This window comes from Heloderma suspectum, chromosome 3 (genome assembly GCF_057233095.1).
Source record: "Heloderma suspectum isolate Gila_16-S chromosome 3, 16-S_ref, whole genome shotgun sequence".
Lineage (NCBI taxonomy): Eukaryota > Metazoa > Chordata > Lepidosauria > Squamata > Helodermatidae > Heloderma > Heloderma suspectum.
The window spans coordinates 179,126,520-179,145,124 of record NC_139460.1 but is presented as its reverse complement, the minus strand read 5'-3'; the positions used below and the strand labels follow the sequence as shown (position 1 = coordinate 179,145,124).

The 18,605-nt window shown below is 43.0% G+C and overlaps 1 protein-coding gene across 2 annotated transcripts in view; it reads left to right on the top strand.

Annotated features, from left to right (window-relative positions):
• Positions 1-18,605, top strand: part of ANTXRL (ANTXR like) — a 124,546-nt gene that overhangs the window by 17,814 nt on the left and 88,127 nt on the right. For both annotated transcript variants that reach the window (XM_084845085.1, XM_084845086.1), the window contains exons 4-9: positions 10,469-10,550; positions 10,650-10,683; positions 12,610-12,689; positions 12,792-12,860; positions 15,581-15,661; positions 15,762-15,822. In XM_084845085.1, coding sequence (XP_084701211.1) covers positions 10,469-10,550; positions 10,650-10,683; positions 12,610-12,689; positions 12,792-12,860; positions 15,581-15,661; positions 15,762-15,822 — 407 coding nt within the window. The remainder of the gene's footprint in view (positions 1-10,468; positions 10,551-10,649; positions 10,684-12,609; positions 12,690-12,791; positions 12,861-15,580; positions 15,662-15,761; positions 15,823-18,605) is intronic.

The following is an 18,605-nucleotide window of genomic DNA, read 5'->3' as shown; positions in this document are numbered from 1 at the left end:
AAGCTGAAGATTGTTGGCACAACTAGGGGACATAGGCAAGGGTGCTTGGGAGACAGGAAAGCTGAGCAGGAGAGGGGGTGGCTGAAGGAAGATGAAAAGTGGACTGGAAAGCAGGCACCTGGGAGAAAGGAAGCAGAACACAGAGCAGGGGGTGGGGAAAGTGGCCAAAGTGTAGATAGGCTGGAGCAGGAGTGGCTGGCTGCATTCAGATGTCATGCCAAACCATAGTTTGTCTTCAGCCCCTAAATCTGGGAACTCAAATGTGGCGCCTGTAGACACCAATGTGCCTGCAGACCCCTCCCTTGGTGCCTGCCAGCCTACCTGCCCCTCCTTTAAAAAAAATTTTTTTAAACCCTGAGAGGCCAGCATGCTACAAAGCGAAGTGTCAGCCTCCAGTGCCCACTGTCTTTATTTTCAGGAACTTCTAGAGCCCCGTTTCTTAGAAAATAAAAATGGTGGATGGTGCTTCGTTTTGAAGTGTGGCAGCTGCCCAGAAAAATGTAAGCTCGGGGTGGCAGGGAGTATCCTAGAGGACAGCAGGGAGCACCCTGAGGGACTAACAACGTGGTGGCAATGAGAGGTGTGTTTTGTCTGTGTTGTGGGTGTACAGTGTTGTTTTTTAGATGTGTGTATGTTGTGTTAGCTGGTTTGTTTGTTTTTGATGTGGCGTGTATTTTGTCTCAAATGTGTGTGCATGTGATCTGTTTTGGCTGAGTTTTGTGTATGTAGTTTGTCTGGGTTTCTTTTAATGTGCCATGCGCATGTTTTGCCTGCTTTTGGGGGGTCAGGGGTGTTGCCTGTGTGTTTCTCCGAGCACCACCAGGTTGCCTTCAGTGAAATAAGTATTTTCTTGTTCTTCTAGGGGAAAATATGTGACTTGGTATTTGAGGCTCAGATACCACCTCTGTCTTGTTTCTCAGCTAAGTTACTTGTCTCTTACTTGTTTGCCTCCTGTGAAATAAGTGCTGAAGCAGAAAACACTGGGTTCAAATTGTGTTTTTGTGTTTTGAACTGGAACACTACTTCTTCTGCCTTGTACTTAGGTTCTTGAGCAAGTTACTTTTCTTTTAGCCTCACCACTTTACTTTTTGGGAAACAGGTGTTTTGTGACTGGTCACACCCACTATGGCAGCCGTTCTATGAGAATGCCTAGTGATACACTCCCAAAATTTAAAGTGTGCCCATTGGTCCAAAATGGTTGCAGACCTATGGTCCAAATCAATGGCAGCTTACAAACTGTGGTTTGCAAGGGCTGCCAAACTATGATATCAAACCATGGATGTAAGCTGGTTTGCAAACCATACTTGGTGTTAATGGAGGTTTGCCATTATATTCAAATTCACAGAGCATAGTTTGTGGCTTGGTGCTGAAACCCTTGGAGTGTGCCTGTCTCTAGAGCTGGGAGGATAGAGCAGGTGGAAAATACCCATGTGACTCAGCATCCTACAAATTGCTTTCTTGAGCCATCCCTTTGTCAACCAGCTTTGAAACATGCGGCGTTAATGAAGGAGGCATATTCCCTCCACATGCTACACCATTCTAATGGCGCCCCATCGCAACAACTAAGTGTAAAGCATGTAAAAATCATGTTCCTGTCCTGTGGATCAAGCACCTGGTGGTCTTCTGGGTTTTGAAGATGTCTGCATCCCACAGCTGGCCTTGTCTCTGAGGTGACCATAGGTCAGCCTTGCCCAACCTGGCGCCCTCCAGGTGTGTTGGGCTACAACTCCCAGCATCCTCACCAGCCATGGCTGACAGGGGATGCTGGGAATTGTAGTCCAACACATCTAAAGGGCACCAGGCTGGAGAAGGCTGCCATAGGTAATTCTACTTACTGACCTGGGCATAGGAGCAAGCAGTACCTGCCCTGCCATAGTATCACAACCCTTTTATTCCCAGGTGCTGAAATTCTCAGCTGTCTGAGAAAATTAAGGCCAAATTTTGAATGGATGCACATGTATGGACCTCCCGATCAGGGATTCTCTTAGAGGACCATCAAAATCAGTATGGCAACGGGGTGGCGTATAACTTATTATCAAAGGAGCTGATAAAGAGGGGATATGCTTGTACCTTGTCATAGTTCAAAATTCAGTTTCATCTCCTAAAAAAAAATGTTCAAGAAGTTCATCAATAAGCAGTCTGGGATTGAAAGGAGAATGGTGCCATTTTATGACAAGCTGCTGCCAGTGGTGCTCTTGGACAGGAAAGCTGTTACCCCCTGGCTATACAGAGGGCAATGGGATGCAGATATAGGACAAGTGTCAGAGAGCAAATATCATGGCCCTATAGCCTGTTGTGCCAAGTACATCATCTGCTTCTCCTGCTGTGCCAGATACCTCATTCCACTAATATGTCAGAGATGTGTTGGGCGCTGTCCATGGGGCAGAGACTGTCCCTTGTCCTGTACAAACTGGCTTCAGCAAGTGCTTTAAGAAATGTGTTTGCTGCTGGTGCTTCCACTACTTCTGAAATATTCTGGAAGGTAGCTAGCATGTTCAATGAACTTTTTCTGGATGTGTTTATTTATTCATCACAATTACTTATTTGGATGATGTCATCAAACAGAACAATGAGTGAAGGTGATGAAGGGGTTCCCCTGCTGTATGTGGGCAGTAGATGGTCACCATATTGAAATTGTAGCTGCACAAAAAATGGGGAAAAAGAGTTGTAACAGAAAATGTAATAGAAAATTACTTCCGGTCGGGACCGATGTCGCTCTGGTAGCTTCCCACGGGGCTCTGTGGGAGCTTTCTCAAACAGCTTTTTAAAAGGTTGAAAAACCTTTTCATCTCCCCCCTGGAATGGAAAGGGGGGGCAAGGCAACAGTTCTGGACAACATCTTGGAGAAAGGTAACTCCCACGCGATAGTGGGGGGGCCGGATTCCAGGATTATCTCCCCAGAGCTTTACCAATGCAAAAAGATGTACTGAGACTCCTATTTTATAGGAGAAAACAGGGCTGATGTGTTCCATATAATATATGCTTTAAGAAATATCAACAACCTTTGAGGGATGATTTAAGAAACATTAACAATATTTGAGAACATTTGAGGACCTGTAAGATCTGTGTGAGAGAAATATGTCTGCGCCGAGGAGAAGAAAGGAGCTGGCATCCACTCCCCCCGCATCCTCTGTGTCCAAAATGTCGAAGACAGAAGATATAGGGGAATTATTTATGCTGATAAAGACTTTATCTTCACAATTTATGGAGCAGGTCAAGAGGCTGGATTTAATCCAAAATTCCATCACCACCCTGCAAGGAGCTATAGATTTAATTAATGCGTCACGGCAAGGAATGGAGACGAAAATTAATGAGCCTGAAGACCGTGTGGCTGGAAATGAAACTATGACTCAAATCTATAGAATTTCTCAACTAGAGGCTTTCACGAAGAGATCCAATGTACGTATTTTGGGGATTAAAAATTTGCCTAATGATGTAAAATTGCTTGTTTTTGTGGATAAACTTTTTCATGAGATACTCCCTATTTCATCTGATTATTTACTTGATATTGAGCAGGCATTTTGTGTGCCAAATGCTAAAGGGACTGATTACACCATCATAGCTCAATTTGCAAAAGTCTCCACAAATAATTATATCCTGCGCTTGGCAAGAGAAGCTCGAAGTCCTTCCTGGAGACTTTCCTGGAGACAAGATAAAGTTATGTTATTTCCTGACTACATCAAAGAGGTGGTGGATAAAAGAAGGCAATTTATCAAAGCAAAGAACCTGGCAAAACAAATGAACTTACAATACTACTTAAAATATCCTGCTACTCTTTGCATTGTGTCTGAAGGTCAGATTAAGAAGTTTCAAAATCATGAAATGGCGGAGGCTTGGCTGAGCGTAAAAATGCGTGAGAATCTTGTTACAACCCCATGAACTGGAATTTTTAAACAAGCTTTGTTAATTGTTTCTGTTTAGCCTATATGATCCAGGCTAACTCAGAAGATAAATGATTATATATATATTTGCTTATTTTCTTTCATTTCTTGTTTTTTCTTGCTTTTATTTTAAAATAGATAATATATCTAGTATAAAATATATTACTGAATGTTGAAGGTTTATATTAAGTTTTATTATAATATAATATAATATAATATTAATAATAATTATTATTACTAATAATACTAGGCTTTGGGGAATGAATTCGAGACCTCTTTCTTTGATATAAGATTGATGATGTGATATAGAAATGTAAGGTTGTTTATTAAATTGTAAGATTGTTAAGGTTATAGATATAATCTTTAAAATAGAATGACATTGGAGACCGGGGGGTGTTGGAGCTTAAACTCAATTCTTTAGGGGGGAAGGAGAGGGAGGGGGGGAGCGAGGGGGAAAGAATATTTTTTCTTTACTTCCTTTCCTCCTCCCTTTTCCCTTTATTTTTTTCTCTTTCTTTTTTCTTCTCTTTTTGTTATCATGGTGTCCTCATCAGAATATTGTATTGCTGGGAAATTGAAGCATTGATAAGGTTGTTGGTAATTTTGGTACTGTTTATTTCATTTATATAAAATGAATAAAAATATATTAAAAAAAAGAAAATGTAACAGAAAATAAGTTACAGCAGTATGGTGATCCAAGCTGTGTGCAATGCAAAGGAACAATCTCTGGATATCTATGCAGGTGTTTCCACCTGAAGCCAAGATGTCCAAAATATTGCTGTGTTGCCCCTGGCATCCAAACTTGAGTTAGGAACCTTCTCCTTGGGGCATGCAGAACTGGTGGACAATGTGCATATGAAGCCCACAGTAACTGGCAACCAGGCATATGCCCCGCAAACCTGGCTGGTGTCTGTGCTCCACACACCATGCTGGAAAAGAACTACAATTACTACCACAGCAAGCCCATGGTACTGGTGGCACCCTTGGATAAGTAAAGGCAAGATGGAGGTCCTTCGACAGCCTGCTTGATATCAAAGAGGACATTGTGATGGACATGATGGGGGTGTGGGAGTTGTATCTTGCATAACATCTGCAAGACAAGAGAAGGTGTTCTCAAGGACAACCCAACTTTCTATGACCATGTGCACCCCAAGGTGCCATGCAAGAGGAGCAGAAGCAGACCACAACCCTTCAAGCCACTACTACTCTAGAGGCACAGGAGATCAGAAAAGCAATTAGGCATTTAATTTGAGATAATTATCCCTGTGCTTCTCCACATCTTTCCTGTCCTAAGAAACCCACTGTAAAATCTACCATTTGGGGGCAAGGTGTTGGAGCATGTGATGGCTTCTCAACTTCAGGTAGTGTTGGATGAAGCTGATTATTTAGATCCATTCCAATCTGGGTTCAGGCCCAGCTTTGAGGTGGAAACAGCCTTAGTCACCCTAGTAGATGACTGAAGCGAGGGAATGGTGCAACCCTGTTGGTTCTCCTGATCCTCTCAGTGGCTTTTGATACCATTGACCATGGTATCCTTTTGGATTGTTTGTCTGGGTTGAGCATAGGAGGCACAGTATTATGTCCAGTCCTGAAGCTAGAGTCCATGCAAAAAGGAAAAACACGAATGAGAAAACATGCATAGGATTGGTCTGAGAGGTTAGCTGTCAGTGGAACGGGGTGGGCAGTTTATTAAGCCTGAAGTCCCATGCTCACAACTCAGGACTCATTTCTGAGTAAGCATGCAAAGGATCCAGCTGCAAACCTCCCCACAAAAGTAACTTGGACTGCAATGCTCCATACACTTTCCTGGGAGTAAGCCCCATTGAACATAATGGGATATTAGTAGCCATTCATAGAATTGTACAAGTGGGGAGTATTTATTTCCCCTGCCTCTGGCCCAGAGAAAAACTACCTCCTGTTTTTATTAAGGCTTGTCGTTCCCAGCTGTGCTCTGGATACCTTACCAGATTCACCTGCTATAACACTGGAGTCTAAGTCCCGGCGGATGCAAGAGACTGATTGCTTAAATGAAATATTTAATGTCCTATATCTATGAGGGACTCTGTTTAACACACTCTCAAAGAAAAGAATCCAGATATTGAGCTAAAGGCTCCAAAATAGAGCCAGGCCTGGCATAATGAGTCTTTTTGGAGGAGGTAAACCCTCCTTGTGAATTTTGGGAAGCATGTAAAATCCTGGAACCCATACAAATTCTCTTGGGGGGGGGGGGGAATGGCCCAGGTTCTCATGGATGCAACCCAGGGAAATAGCCTTTTGTTCTTGGATCGTGATTAACATGTCTATAACAAGATCCATCTCTTAATTGTATATACACTTCTCCCGCAGAATCATCTCTGTTTAGAATGACTATGGCTTCACTGTCTATTCATGACAGAATCAGGCCCTCTATCACACATGGTCATTTCCAGTGTGGTTCATGCTCATGGTATGCTCAGTGTCTACACTTGAAGCAATTTGTCAATCCCTGTGATGGGAAGTCCTTTGTGTTAGGGGATTTCACAACTTGTCAATCTAATAATGTCATTTATGTGATTCTGTGTCCCTATTAACTGATATCTGTAGGACAAACAAGCACAACTCTCAAGTCATGAATTAGTGAACATAAAAGCAAGATAAGGACTAGAGTGTTTGAGGCTCTGCTGACATCACATTTCATGGAATGTAATCATTCACCAGAGGAATTGAGATTTATAGCAATTCAACAAGTACATATATTGACGTATAGAATCATAGAATAGTAGGGTTGGAAGGGGCCTATAAGACCATCGAGTCCAACCCCCTGCTCAATGCAGGAATCCAAGTCAGAACATCCCTGACAGATGGCTGTCCAGCCTCGTCTTGAATGCCTCCAGTGTGGGACAGCCCACCACCTCCCCAGGTAATTGGTTCCATTGTCGTATTGCTCTAACAGTCAGGAAGTTTTTCCTGATGTTCAGTTAGAATCTGGCTTCCTGTAACTTGAGCCCATTATTCCGTGTCCTGCACTCTGGGATGATCGAGAAGAGATCCCGGCTTTCCTCTCTGTGACAATCTTTCAAGTACTTGAACAGCGCTATCATATTTCCCCTCAGTCTTCTCTTCTCAAGGCTAAACATGCCCAGTTCTTTCAATCTCTCCTCATAGGGCATTGTTTCCAGTCCCCTGATCATCTTTGTTACCCTCTGAACCCTCTCCAGTTTGTCTGCATCCTTCTTAAAGTGTGGCGCCCAGAACTGGACACAGTACTGCAGATGAGGCCTAACCAGTGCTGAGTAGAAGGGAACTAGTACTTCCTGGGATTTGGGAGCTATATTTCTATTAATGCAGTCCAAAAGAGCATTTGCCTTTTTGGCAGCCACATCACATTGTTGGCTCATCTTCAGCTTGTGATCTACAAGATCCTTCTCGCTTGTAGTATTGTTAAGCCAAGTATCACTCATCTTGTAACTGTGCATTTGGTTTCTTTTTCCTAGGTGCAGAACTTGGCATTTATCCCTATTAAATGTCATTCTGTTGTTTTCTGCCCAGCACTCCAGCCTATCAAGATCACTTTGAATTCTGTTTCTGTCTTCCAGGGTATTAGCTCTCCCACCCAATTTTGTGTCATCTGCAAATTTTATCAGCATTCCCTGCACCTCCTCCTTCAAGTCATTAATAAAAAAGGTAAAGAGCACTGGGCCCAGGACTGAGTCCTGCGGTACCTCGCTCGTTACCTCTCCCCAATTTGAGGAGATCCCATTGATAAGCGCTCTTTGAGTCTGATTCTGTGGCCAACTGTGGCTCCACCAGATGGTTGCTTCATCTAGCCCACTTTGAGCTAGTTTGCTCATCGGGATATCATGGGGCACTTTGTTGAACGCTTTGCTGAAGTCGAGGTATATTGTGTCCACAGCATTCCCACAGTCCACAAGGGAGGTGACCTGATCAAAAAATGAGATTGGATTCGTCTGGCAGGATTTGTTCTTGACAAATCCATGTTGGCTTCGAGTAATCACTGCATTGTTTTCAAGGTGCTTACAGACTGATTGCTATAATCTGCTCCAGGATTTTCTGAGGGACTGATGTCAGACTGACTGGTCTGTAGTTCCCACGTTCCTCCTTTTTGCAGATAGGGACATTCGCCCTCCTCCAGTCATCTGGCACTTCACCGGTTCTCCATGATTTCTCAAAGAGAATAGACAGTGGCTCTGAGAGTTCTTCTGCCAGTTCCTTTATTACTCTAGGGTGCAGTTCATCTGTCCCTGGAGATTTGAACTCATTCAAAGTAATTACGTGTTCCTTGACCATATGCCAATTGATCTAAGGCTACAATCCTGCCCCTTCATCCTGTACTTCGCCTTTGCCCTGGGGCTTGTAGACCCTCTTTTGGGAGAAGACTGAGCTGAAGTAGGAATTGAGCACTTCTGCCTTTCCCTTGTCATCTGTTATCATTTTGCCATCCTGATTTAATAGCTGAACCACCATTTCTTTCCTCTGTCTTTCACTATGCATGTAGCTGAAGAAAGCCTTTTTGTTGCTTTTAGCATCCATCGCTAACCTCAGCTCGTTCTCAGCTTTAGCCTTCCTGACGCCATCCCTGCAATTCTGTGCTACCTGCCTGCACTCTTCCTTTGTAGCTTGGCCTTCCTTCTACTTCCTATTTGTGTGCCTCTTTGTTTTCAGGTCATCTCTAAGCATTTTGTGACACCACATTGGCTTCCTCTGTTGTCTTCCACCTTTTTTTCTTGTTGGAATTGTTTGTAATTGTGCCTTTAGAATTTCCTTTTTTAAAAACTCCCACCCATCTTGGACTCCTTTTCTCATTAGAGTTGCTTGCCATGGGACCTTACTGATCATTGTTCTGAGTTTATTAAAATTGGCTTTCCTAAAATCCAGGGTACGCGTTTGGCTACACTTGGCTTTTGCTTTCTTTAGAACCAAGAACTCAAGTATAACATGGTGAACAGGGTAAATTGTAGTCATGCATGAACTGAAATGAATCTCTCATACATCCCTACCGGGTAGTGTGTACATCACTGATGGGATGTGTGCTTTTTGTAGTAGTCTGGAGGAAAAGGGTTTTTTAAAGACCTGAAGAGATTTCTTAGGTGACTGTGAATGAAAAAGGGATGGGATTGCTGTGTAAGGAATATTCTTTGTACTTGGCCATGCCATGAGTAGCCCAAAGATTTCTGAAGAGGTAACTGTTCAGCTTCCCCATCCATTTCTGCTGCTGGCCAGTGATAAGAGTATAGCTTACGTGCTGATCCTTTGCCAGCAGTTGGGTACTCCTGAGTGGCTTGGGATAGCATGTGGGAATTCCTGAAAAGGAGGGGGGAGAAGGATAAGTAAACCATGGTTTGGCCAGTCATCTGGAATATACACTGTGGTTGGGTTCTAAACTATGGTTAGTGCAAACCACAGTTGGGTATTAAGTCTGAAGGCAACCATAGTGTACTCTGCCTTTTAATTTTCTTATAGTATTATTACCTGCACTGAGAGTAGGATATAAACTGAAGTAAATAAATACGAAGTCCCATAATAGGATACATTTTCAGTCACATTTTGTTACCATCGTTGTTCTGGCCCTGAAACCCTATTTGTCACTACAGAACTTCAGCAGTGCAAAGGGTGCTTCTGAACAGGAATGAAAGTACCCAGGGCTAGTCCCGATGGGAAAAAATCCACTTCTGTAATCTCAGAAGACGGTAAACTGACTTAGTAGAAGGGCTAAACTGTATTAATCAACTTTGGCTGAACTTTTAAAAGAAAATATTAATCTTTTGGGCTCAGCATTTCTCTTCTTTCATTTCCATTTTGGTTGTACAAAACCGTTATAAAGCAGAAAAGCCTCGAAGCACCAAACATCATAATAGCATACATGAAGATGAATGTGCAAAACATAGTATCCTATGCACACTTACTTAGAAGTAAGCTCCACTTTAAAATATGTTTACTCAGAAAAACTGATACACCAAAGTAAGCTAGTGGGGGTAGGGAGAAGGGGGTGAACAGGATCTTCTTTGTTTTCCATTTATTTTGTACATTTCTGAAGAGATTTTTGAGTTTCACCCTTCCTCACCATCATATTCCTCCGTTTGGAAAAACTTATCTGATCTGATCTGTGATAACCATATAATATATGTTATGCAATATGACTTCTTCTCTGGTTAATGGCTCATGTGATGAAAAAAATATACTTTCTAGCTTCTATTTAATGAAGCTATACTCTCTAGTATACTAGAGAGTTTAATGTGTGGTATTGGTTTGCTGGAGTTGTACTATTTGGGCATAATTTTCAATAAAATATATTTTAAAACCAGAAAAATAAATAAATATGCTTACTCAGAAATACTGAGGGAAGTACTTTGGTGCAACTGTGGGTAGGACTGCAGTTTTGCAATCCTGTGTTCATTTACATATGCAAGACCCATGCGGATGTACATCTGAGTAAACATACCTTGGATCAGACTAGAAGTCAGTACACTTGTTTTTCAATCATATTTCCGTATTATTACCTTGTGAGCAAATATTTGGTGGGCTTACTGTCTTCCTGCAACATTACCTAATGGCAAAGCAAGAACTGAAAGGCCTGTCTTTTTCCCAAGGGAAGCCATCCAGCGTGGTCTTGCAGTTCTTCAGAGACAAGTGCCTGGGGGAGACACATTCATGCATGAAGGCTTTAAGAGGGTAAATGCTACCTCTGTTGCTTTTAATTTACACATAACAAGTGCTGCTTTTCCTGCTGCCTCTCTACTATATAAATAACATTTGTATCCTCTGTTGCAGGCCAATGAACAGATTTACCATGAGAATCATGGAGGTAGGGATATTTCTGTTACCAACACCATTAGTTCCTACTGCAAGAGTCTTACAGAAGGAGCTGTGAGGGAGAAGTCTTAACAAGACAAATCTACTCCCCCGTTATGCCAGGCCAGGCCTACCACCTTTAATTCATTTATTTCAGTTTCCTCACATTTTGCCCAGATTGTTTTCTTGAAGCCTCTTACAGAGAATAGTAAACTGTTTTAGGCTGTTGTTGTTTTCATGAGACGATTGCAGGTATCATTTGATCCCCTGAAAAGCAAAGCTACTGCTGTGGTCATGACAATGGGTGTTAAGCTGGGAGGTGATAAGTCTGTTGTGCGTATTCTAATGTTTCTACTAAGTGAACTCCTATTTGATTTTTAACACCAAGAAAATTAATTAAATGGCATTTGGCCTTCCAATTTAATCACATTTCTCAGGAAATTGGTGTTTTAAGTTGAATATTTCAGATAAAATAAAAGTGATTTTGAAACCAAAAAGTAAATACTAATCTTGAGAGATGTGCCCTATTTTTTTCTTTTCCTTTCCAAGGTCACCTTGTATTTCTGTGTCATGAGCAAGAAAATAATATTTGGCATTAAGAAACCTGTCAACAGTGATCAGTGTCTGTAATTTCAAGCTACACTGAGAGAGTCATTTGAAAATATGATGAATTATATTAATAATACATCCAGTAATACAACAATATTTTAATTGCTGCTTGATAAGTCCTTTCAGGTTGATGTAACACTTTTCATGAAAGCTATTTTCTTATGATTCTTCACTGAGCTACCTGTTAATAATGACTTGGTTGCTAGACACCTAGAATTCCCAGGTGCTTCAATGAGTGTGCTTATTGAACAAGGACAACAGATCCAAGTCTTATAGAAAGGAGTCAAACATTCTACTCCAAATCATGTAATGAGAACAAATGACACAAACCTGCCAATGGTGGTCCCAGTGGGAGAGATTTAAGCGTGTGCTTAGCCTTTCCCACTGAAATCAATGGAACCTAAATGTATTTAATGTTGTCTCAATCAGAGGCAGCTCTATATTTGGGGTGAACAGGGCAGCAACCCCCTGCCTCTTCCCCACCCACTTGTGGCAGAGAAATCCCCCCACAACCAGGTATATTTGCTCCAGTGCATGGCATGCAGCTGCCGATTGCCATGCATGATCTTCTTATGTTGTCCTCCAACGATCTCAGTAGAATATTGATTATCTGCCCCCTGCTCCTTCAGCTCCAATGAGCACCAGCCATCACTGGTCTCAGTCATGCCCATAGTATGCAAATAGCTGAACTGGGATATTTTAGTGGTGCTTCTGTGAATTTACATTCCAACATTTCTAGTGTACCTGTGGGAGCTTTATAAATTAAGAACTTTTATTAAGTGCGGGAAGTGTGCTAGATGCTGTGCAAAATACAGAAGGGACTTCATGGTCTCTGACCACAGGGCTTTGGGTAATTTTACTCTGTTACAAAGAATTGGAGGGTGTTTTTTTAATGAATAAACCATGTGTTATCACTATGTGTGAATCAGGTCAATATATGCGTAGTACTTCCAGCACCTAAAAATTCACTCTTTACAAAAAGCTTGGATATTTATAAGTTAAAGTACCATCTTAACTTTCACACCATATAAGCACTGAACACATCCTACAGTCTCACATTCTTTAGTCACATAACTTGGCCTCTGTGCACTTATACTTTTCCTTGGTCTTTCAGGCCCAATCCTCTTCCTCCACAGATTGGGAGTAACAACTGCAACATAATGCTGTGGGGGCACTGGCCACTTAAAATTTTATATGCTTTTGGGGACATGAGAAAATGGGTAATTCTTCACTTAGACTGAAGGATTTTTGACCTTAGAATCTAAGATATATTTTATGTTGCCATTTTAGCCACCCATAACCCAAGTAACTATAACTGCCAACATTGCAGGACTCCAGACAGCTAGTGTGATCATAGCTCTTACTGATGGGGAGCTGCAGGAGGCTCAGTTTTATTATGCAGAGAAAGAAGTAAGTCATCCTTGTTTTTTCATCAATTATCTGGAAATGTGCAAGTGTCTATGTCTAGCTCTTCAAAGATTTATAGGACTTTTAATACTGCCTCTCATTTAGGCTGACAGAGCAAGGACCCTTGGGGCAATTGTCTATTGTGTTGGTGTGAAAGACTTCAATGAAACCCAGGTACTGATCTTTGTTTATTTGTTTGTTTTTTGTATGAATGGTGCCTGGCTGTTCTGTTATATTAATGGACAATGCTAAGTACAGAACCACATCCAGACTGATTACAGGTTAGAGTAGACGTGTGAACACAGAGTGGTTCTGTGCATGTTCTTACTAAGTAGCTTTGCAGTTATGAGAGATAATTGTGTAACTCATCTGGCATCTTTGAAACCTAACATGAAAAGCAGCCATGAATTTCTCTTTTTCATAATCTATCCTTGGCCCCTCCAGTGCCACTAGTTAGCTGGCGTTTTGGACTCTCCCTTCATGATGAACCTTCAGTTTGCTGTAGCATTTGGTCTAAGGAGGCTCTAGGATTCTAGTATCTTCTATCGCTCCCTTAGTTTTCCTGAACTTTTCTGATATCCAGTTTGTTGTTTATATAGGTAATTCTCCATGTGAATATATGGGCCTCCAGCGGCTTTGTTTGTTTGTAGCCTGCCTTTCAATAAAATTCCTGTGGTGGCTTACAGAATTTCAAAGCACCATACTTCAAACATTAAATAAACAAGAATATACTAAAACAGCAAATTAATAGGTGCAGCATAAAAACATAACAAACTCGGTCAAGATAAATGGGTGAAATTGAATTAAAAGGCCTGAAAAAATAATATGTCTTCCCTTGGTGCTCAAATGACATCAGAGTAGGTGCCAGGCAAGCCTCCCTGGGGAGAGTATTCCATAATCAGGACCTTTCCCCAGCAACTGTCCACCACACAGGTAGCAAGAACAAGAAGCAGGAGGGTGGACAGCCATGCCTGTGGAGCAGTAGAGTCAGGGCTAAGATCACTTCTGCTGCCTGTTTTCTGGTTCAGTAAACTGAAGCCGATATCATCCCAAAGCGTGGGGCTGCATACGTACTGTAATGTGCATTACAGTGGCCCTCTGTGCACTGCATATGTAGCACACTTGCCAAACCCCTGTTAAAAGTTATGACATGGTAATATCGTACATGCACTCTTTGGAATTCCTTGTGGCGAGAGATTTGGCTGGCTACCTCCGTCCCGTGCATTTAAAGATTATTTTTATGACCCAACTATTTTACTGGGGCCGACTTATCTTGCTTCATGCTGGTGCTTTGATGTGTTCTTGTTTTATTATTCTGGTTTGTGTTTTATGTATATATTTAATGTATTTTAACTTTGATGCAAGCTGCTTTGAGGGTCTTTATTGGCCAGGAAACCAGGTATAAATGTGAGCACATAATAAATACAAACACTTCACGTGCACACTTCGTAAAGTACTACTTATTGCAATAGTTAAATTGTGTGAGTTGTAAACCAGGAAGTCAAAGAATTATAGAGCTGGAAGGTCATCTGGTTCAGCCCAAGATCATCTAGTCCACCTCCCTGCCAATACAGCAGAGGTATACAACCTTTTTGCTACTGTGTACAGTAGTGTACACAGTAGTGTACACTGTGACTCTACTAGTGTACAAAGCCTTAAACAAGTTGGGACCAGGATACCTGAGAGAGCACCTTCTCCCTTACCAACCTGCCCCATCACTGAGGTCATCAGAGGGCATGCTCCTGGTGGTTCCACATGGACCTGTGGCCCAACTGGAGTCCACCTGGAGAAGAGCCTTCATTGTGATGGCCCCCTTTCTTTGGAACTCCCTGCCCCTGGAGGTCAGGCAGGCACCAACACTGGGTTGTTTTTGGAGCCTCCTGAAAACAGTTCTTTTCCAGGAAACCTTCCTTGGTTAACCAGCCTCAGTTTTATTGGCACTCTGTTTTTTAAAGAATAATTTTAATATCATGTTTTATTCTTTTTATCTTTTGTTAATTTTATCTCTTCTTGTTCACTGCTCCAGAATCTGTTTAGATGTGGAATGGTATACAAATGTTATAAATAAATAAACCTTTTTGGTCCCAGTGTTTGCTGGGGGGGCCACATATGTGCATATGCACACATGTGCGCACGCATGCACACGTGCACATGCATGCACACAAATATACACACATTCCTGTTAGTGGGACATGCAGCTTCTCTGCTGCCACTAGCTGGAAACTCAGAGGTAAGCAGGACTGAATCACTCAGCAGATTCCTCCCCAAGCCCCGACTGATGGGAGAAGGGGTGGGGCCTGGGGAAAGAGCTGCTGGGTGTATCAGCTGGGCTGCAGGAAAAAGTGGGTGGGGTGCAGCTGGCTTTGTGGGCTGCACTGGGAGTGGCCAAGGGCTGTATGTGGCCCGTGGATTGTGCACCCCTGTGATACAGGAAATCTGCGTAGAATCATAGAAAGTCCCTGATTCAGATTTTATTTCAGCTCACTGGGTGGCCTTAGGCAAGCTGTTATACTCTTAGCCCCAGTGACTCCCATTCCTTCCTCTGCAATGTTACAAGACTCATATAGGATTACTAGTATTCTTTGTTAAATGTTTAACTATTCAGAAGGCTCTCTATAAATGTTAAGCCCTTTATTACTTAAAATAGTATAGTTGTGAGCTGCTCTGGCCTTGACTCCTTCCTATCAATCTGTGGGTGGGTAATTTTGCCATGTCTCTGCATTGGATGTGATTGGATCATTCACTCTCTCCTGATGTAGACATGCAGCACAGTTTCCTACCTGAGGAGCAACATAAGCAAGTTGCTTCTTCCAAGCTCAGAAAAGAGGGCTCACTTTTTTCTTTACTAGGCATTCTTACCTTCAGCACACATTTATGATTTTCTGTCTCTGCAGCTGTCAACCATTGCAGATAGCCTTGATCACGTTTTCCCTGTGACTGGAGGTTTTTATGCTCTCAGAGGCACCATTGATTCAGTAAGTAGGGTATTCAAGAAGCTCAGTAAACCCTTTCTTGATTTGTTGAATCAGTGCAAGACTTTTCTTGGTTGCAAATACCATTCTATCAATCCTATAGATTCTGAAGAAATCCTGTATTGAGATCCTAGCAGCTGAACCATCAAGCATCTGCGCAGGAGGTGAGTCCATATAAGCCCAGATATTACCACTCTGAAGCACGCTTCTTAATGCTTACCTGTTAGTGGTGGTGAGGTGAATGGCCAGGCTCTTCTAAGAAACAAAACAAAAATTCTGGCTTTGATTTTCACTTAGTACCATTGGCTTCTTAACATGGTGTGCCCATCCTTTAGGAATATTTTCTTCATCATCATGTGTTTGGCAAACTGTGGCCTACAACATGCTGTTGTACCCAGACACCCTAGATTGACTGACCTACCAAGGAAAGGAATCACTTCAGATTCATGTGGTTATAGAATCCCACAAGATACAAGGACTACCCTGCCTCTGTGTAGGACCAGTTACGTACCACAAGTCACTATACACTGCAGGTCGCCGTACGCATGCACCCCAGATCACAGTGTGAGATTGGACTAGAGATCAGGTATTCCACAGAATGGGTTCTTGCAAAGCAAATCATTCCAGATAGTGGAAGCAAGTGAGCCACACTGCATTATGTTGTGAAGAAAGAAAAAACTGTGGAGGGTTCAGAAGACAGTTTTCCATTGAATCTAATGAGCCAAATAGCAAAGATGTTCAGATATTATCACTTACCTGCCATTAGAGCCTCTACTCTAGCAACTAGTTAAACTGAAGTACCCAAGAGATTACTTCACTTGGATATTATGTCCTTTCTATCAAATAGTAATGGCTCTCAAACCATAAGCCATGAGAAATAACTCATGCTCCTTTGAGCTCAGTCACAGAGGAGGCTGTCTGCTGCTTCTCTACAACAGGAGCAGGGAGGAACTGAGTGGTGATTCCCATGTGGGAATGAATGTGCTTCCCTTCCACCCACATGCATGCTAACACTTGCATGGTTGGTGAAGGGGACATGGAAAAGGGAAGGAAATACTCTGTAGGAGGGTTTCCCTCCCTCTGCTCTGCCCTGCCCTCTCCATCCTATATGTATTTGCATGTATGTGGGTGCAAAGGGAGAGCACAATCACATATACACATGTACAGGAGTGTTTACGTGGGTGAGGATATATGCACCCACGTATAGTGGCTGTGAAGACGGGGCAGAGATAAGGAAAACTTCCCATTGTCCTTCTCCTCTGCTGCTTACATTCTTAAAAATATACATCTGATAGAGGAAAAGGCAAAAGAAGAGTGTCCACTCTTCTGCCCTCCTTCATACATGTGCATGCATGTACATGTTTGCAGTGGGTGTAATCTATCTTTTGCCCCTCCCCCGCCATGAATTATGATAGGTCCCTACTTATTCTTCTTCGTAGTCATCTGTGCATCACACATATGGACTCTGCAATTGTGTGGAGACTCATTTGGGAAACTTCCAAGCTGAGTAGTTTTGGCGGGAACCCCTCCCCCACCATCTCTGGTATATTTAGCATGGGTTCCCACCTCCTCCTCAGTTCCTTTTTGAATGCCATTAGCGTTACTTCATGGGGACATTCTGTCAAGCTGTGTTTTTCTACCTTTCTGTTATCTTCCTTGCCTCTTTTTCCTTCATCTTTTTCTTCTTTATCTAAACATGAGTAAGAGAGACAGAGAGAGAGAGAGAAAAGGAGAGCATTGGAGAGTGTCGATCGCCTCAGCGGTGACACTTTTTTTCTCCTCCAGCTTATGGCCCAAAAGCCTCCGTTCAGAAAGTGCACGGCGTTGTGGCAATAAGATGCCTTCTTCGGACGATCACTCCTTATGCCTACTCTGCTTGGGAGAATCCCATAAAGTTGAATCCTGCCACTACTGCCAATCGCTGTAGAAGCAGGCTCGCAAGAATAGAGCAGATCGACTAACAGGCCCTTCAAGCGGTTGATATGCCTAAGGCTCAAACTCCTCGAGAGCACCCAGCCATTGCTCCTTCCACAAGTGCAAAGGGAGCAACTCCTGCGGTTCAATCTTTCCCTCCATTAACCGCAGAGCCAGTTCGAGTAGACCCACCTACTCCGGGAAGAAACCTGACTATATCAGTAGCTAAAAAACTTTCAAAAAAGGCAAAACGCCCTAAACTGGCAGCGGACGCACCGGAGAAAAAGAGGAGAAAGAAAACCTCTGAACAGCAGGAGAAGGAGTGGGATGCCCTGCCTCCCTCTCCCTTACTTGATTCTCCCATCCATGTTGTGGTTCCTCCAACGCAGGTGGTGACTTTGGATCCGACCTCCACAATCTCGGCAGGTGAGTTGAGGGACACCCCAACCCCCTCACCCCTTCCAGCTCGGACAGCTCCAGAACGGAGATCCAGGTCTCCTACACTACGCCGTTACAATATTAAATCACCTTAATATCGACCGATGTCCTCTCCTCAGCAGCCTCCTCGATGCCGATCTCCAGATTGATACCGTATGGATCATGGGCAGGGACAATACGACTGTCATCACTCCCACTCTCCATCCCGTGATTGGGATAGGGATGTCAGAGAATTCCGCCACAGATCTCGGTGAGGCCGAATGCCAGTGCATTCGACCCCCCAAAATCTGTGGCGGAATGGCCTGCCCCCCCGCCCCTCCCCCACGGATCCCCCCGGGATGAGACTTACCTGGGGCGGATCTTCCGGGTGGCAGCAGCTCTGGCGGCGGCGGTGGCTGCAGCGGCTGGTCTTCTGACCGCCTGCCGCCGCTGCCATTTGCAGGTTTTTTGGGTTTTTTTTTACACCCATGTGATAGGCTACATAAGTTTTTACATAGCCTAAAACGTCTGGGTAAAAAAAAAAAAAAAAAAGGCGTACGCAAATGGCGGCAGCTACAGCTGCCGCCATTTGCGTTCCTTATCTTGAGCCATCTTA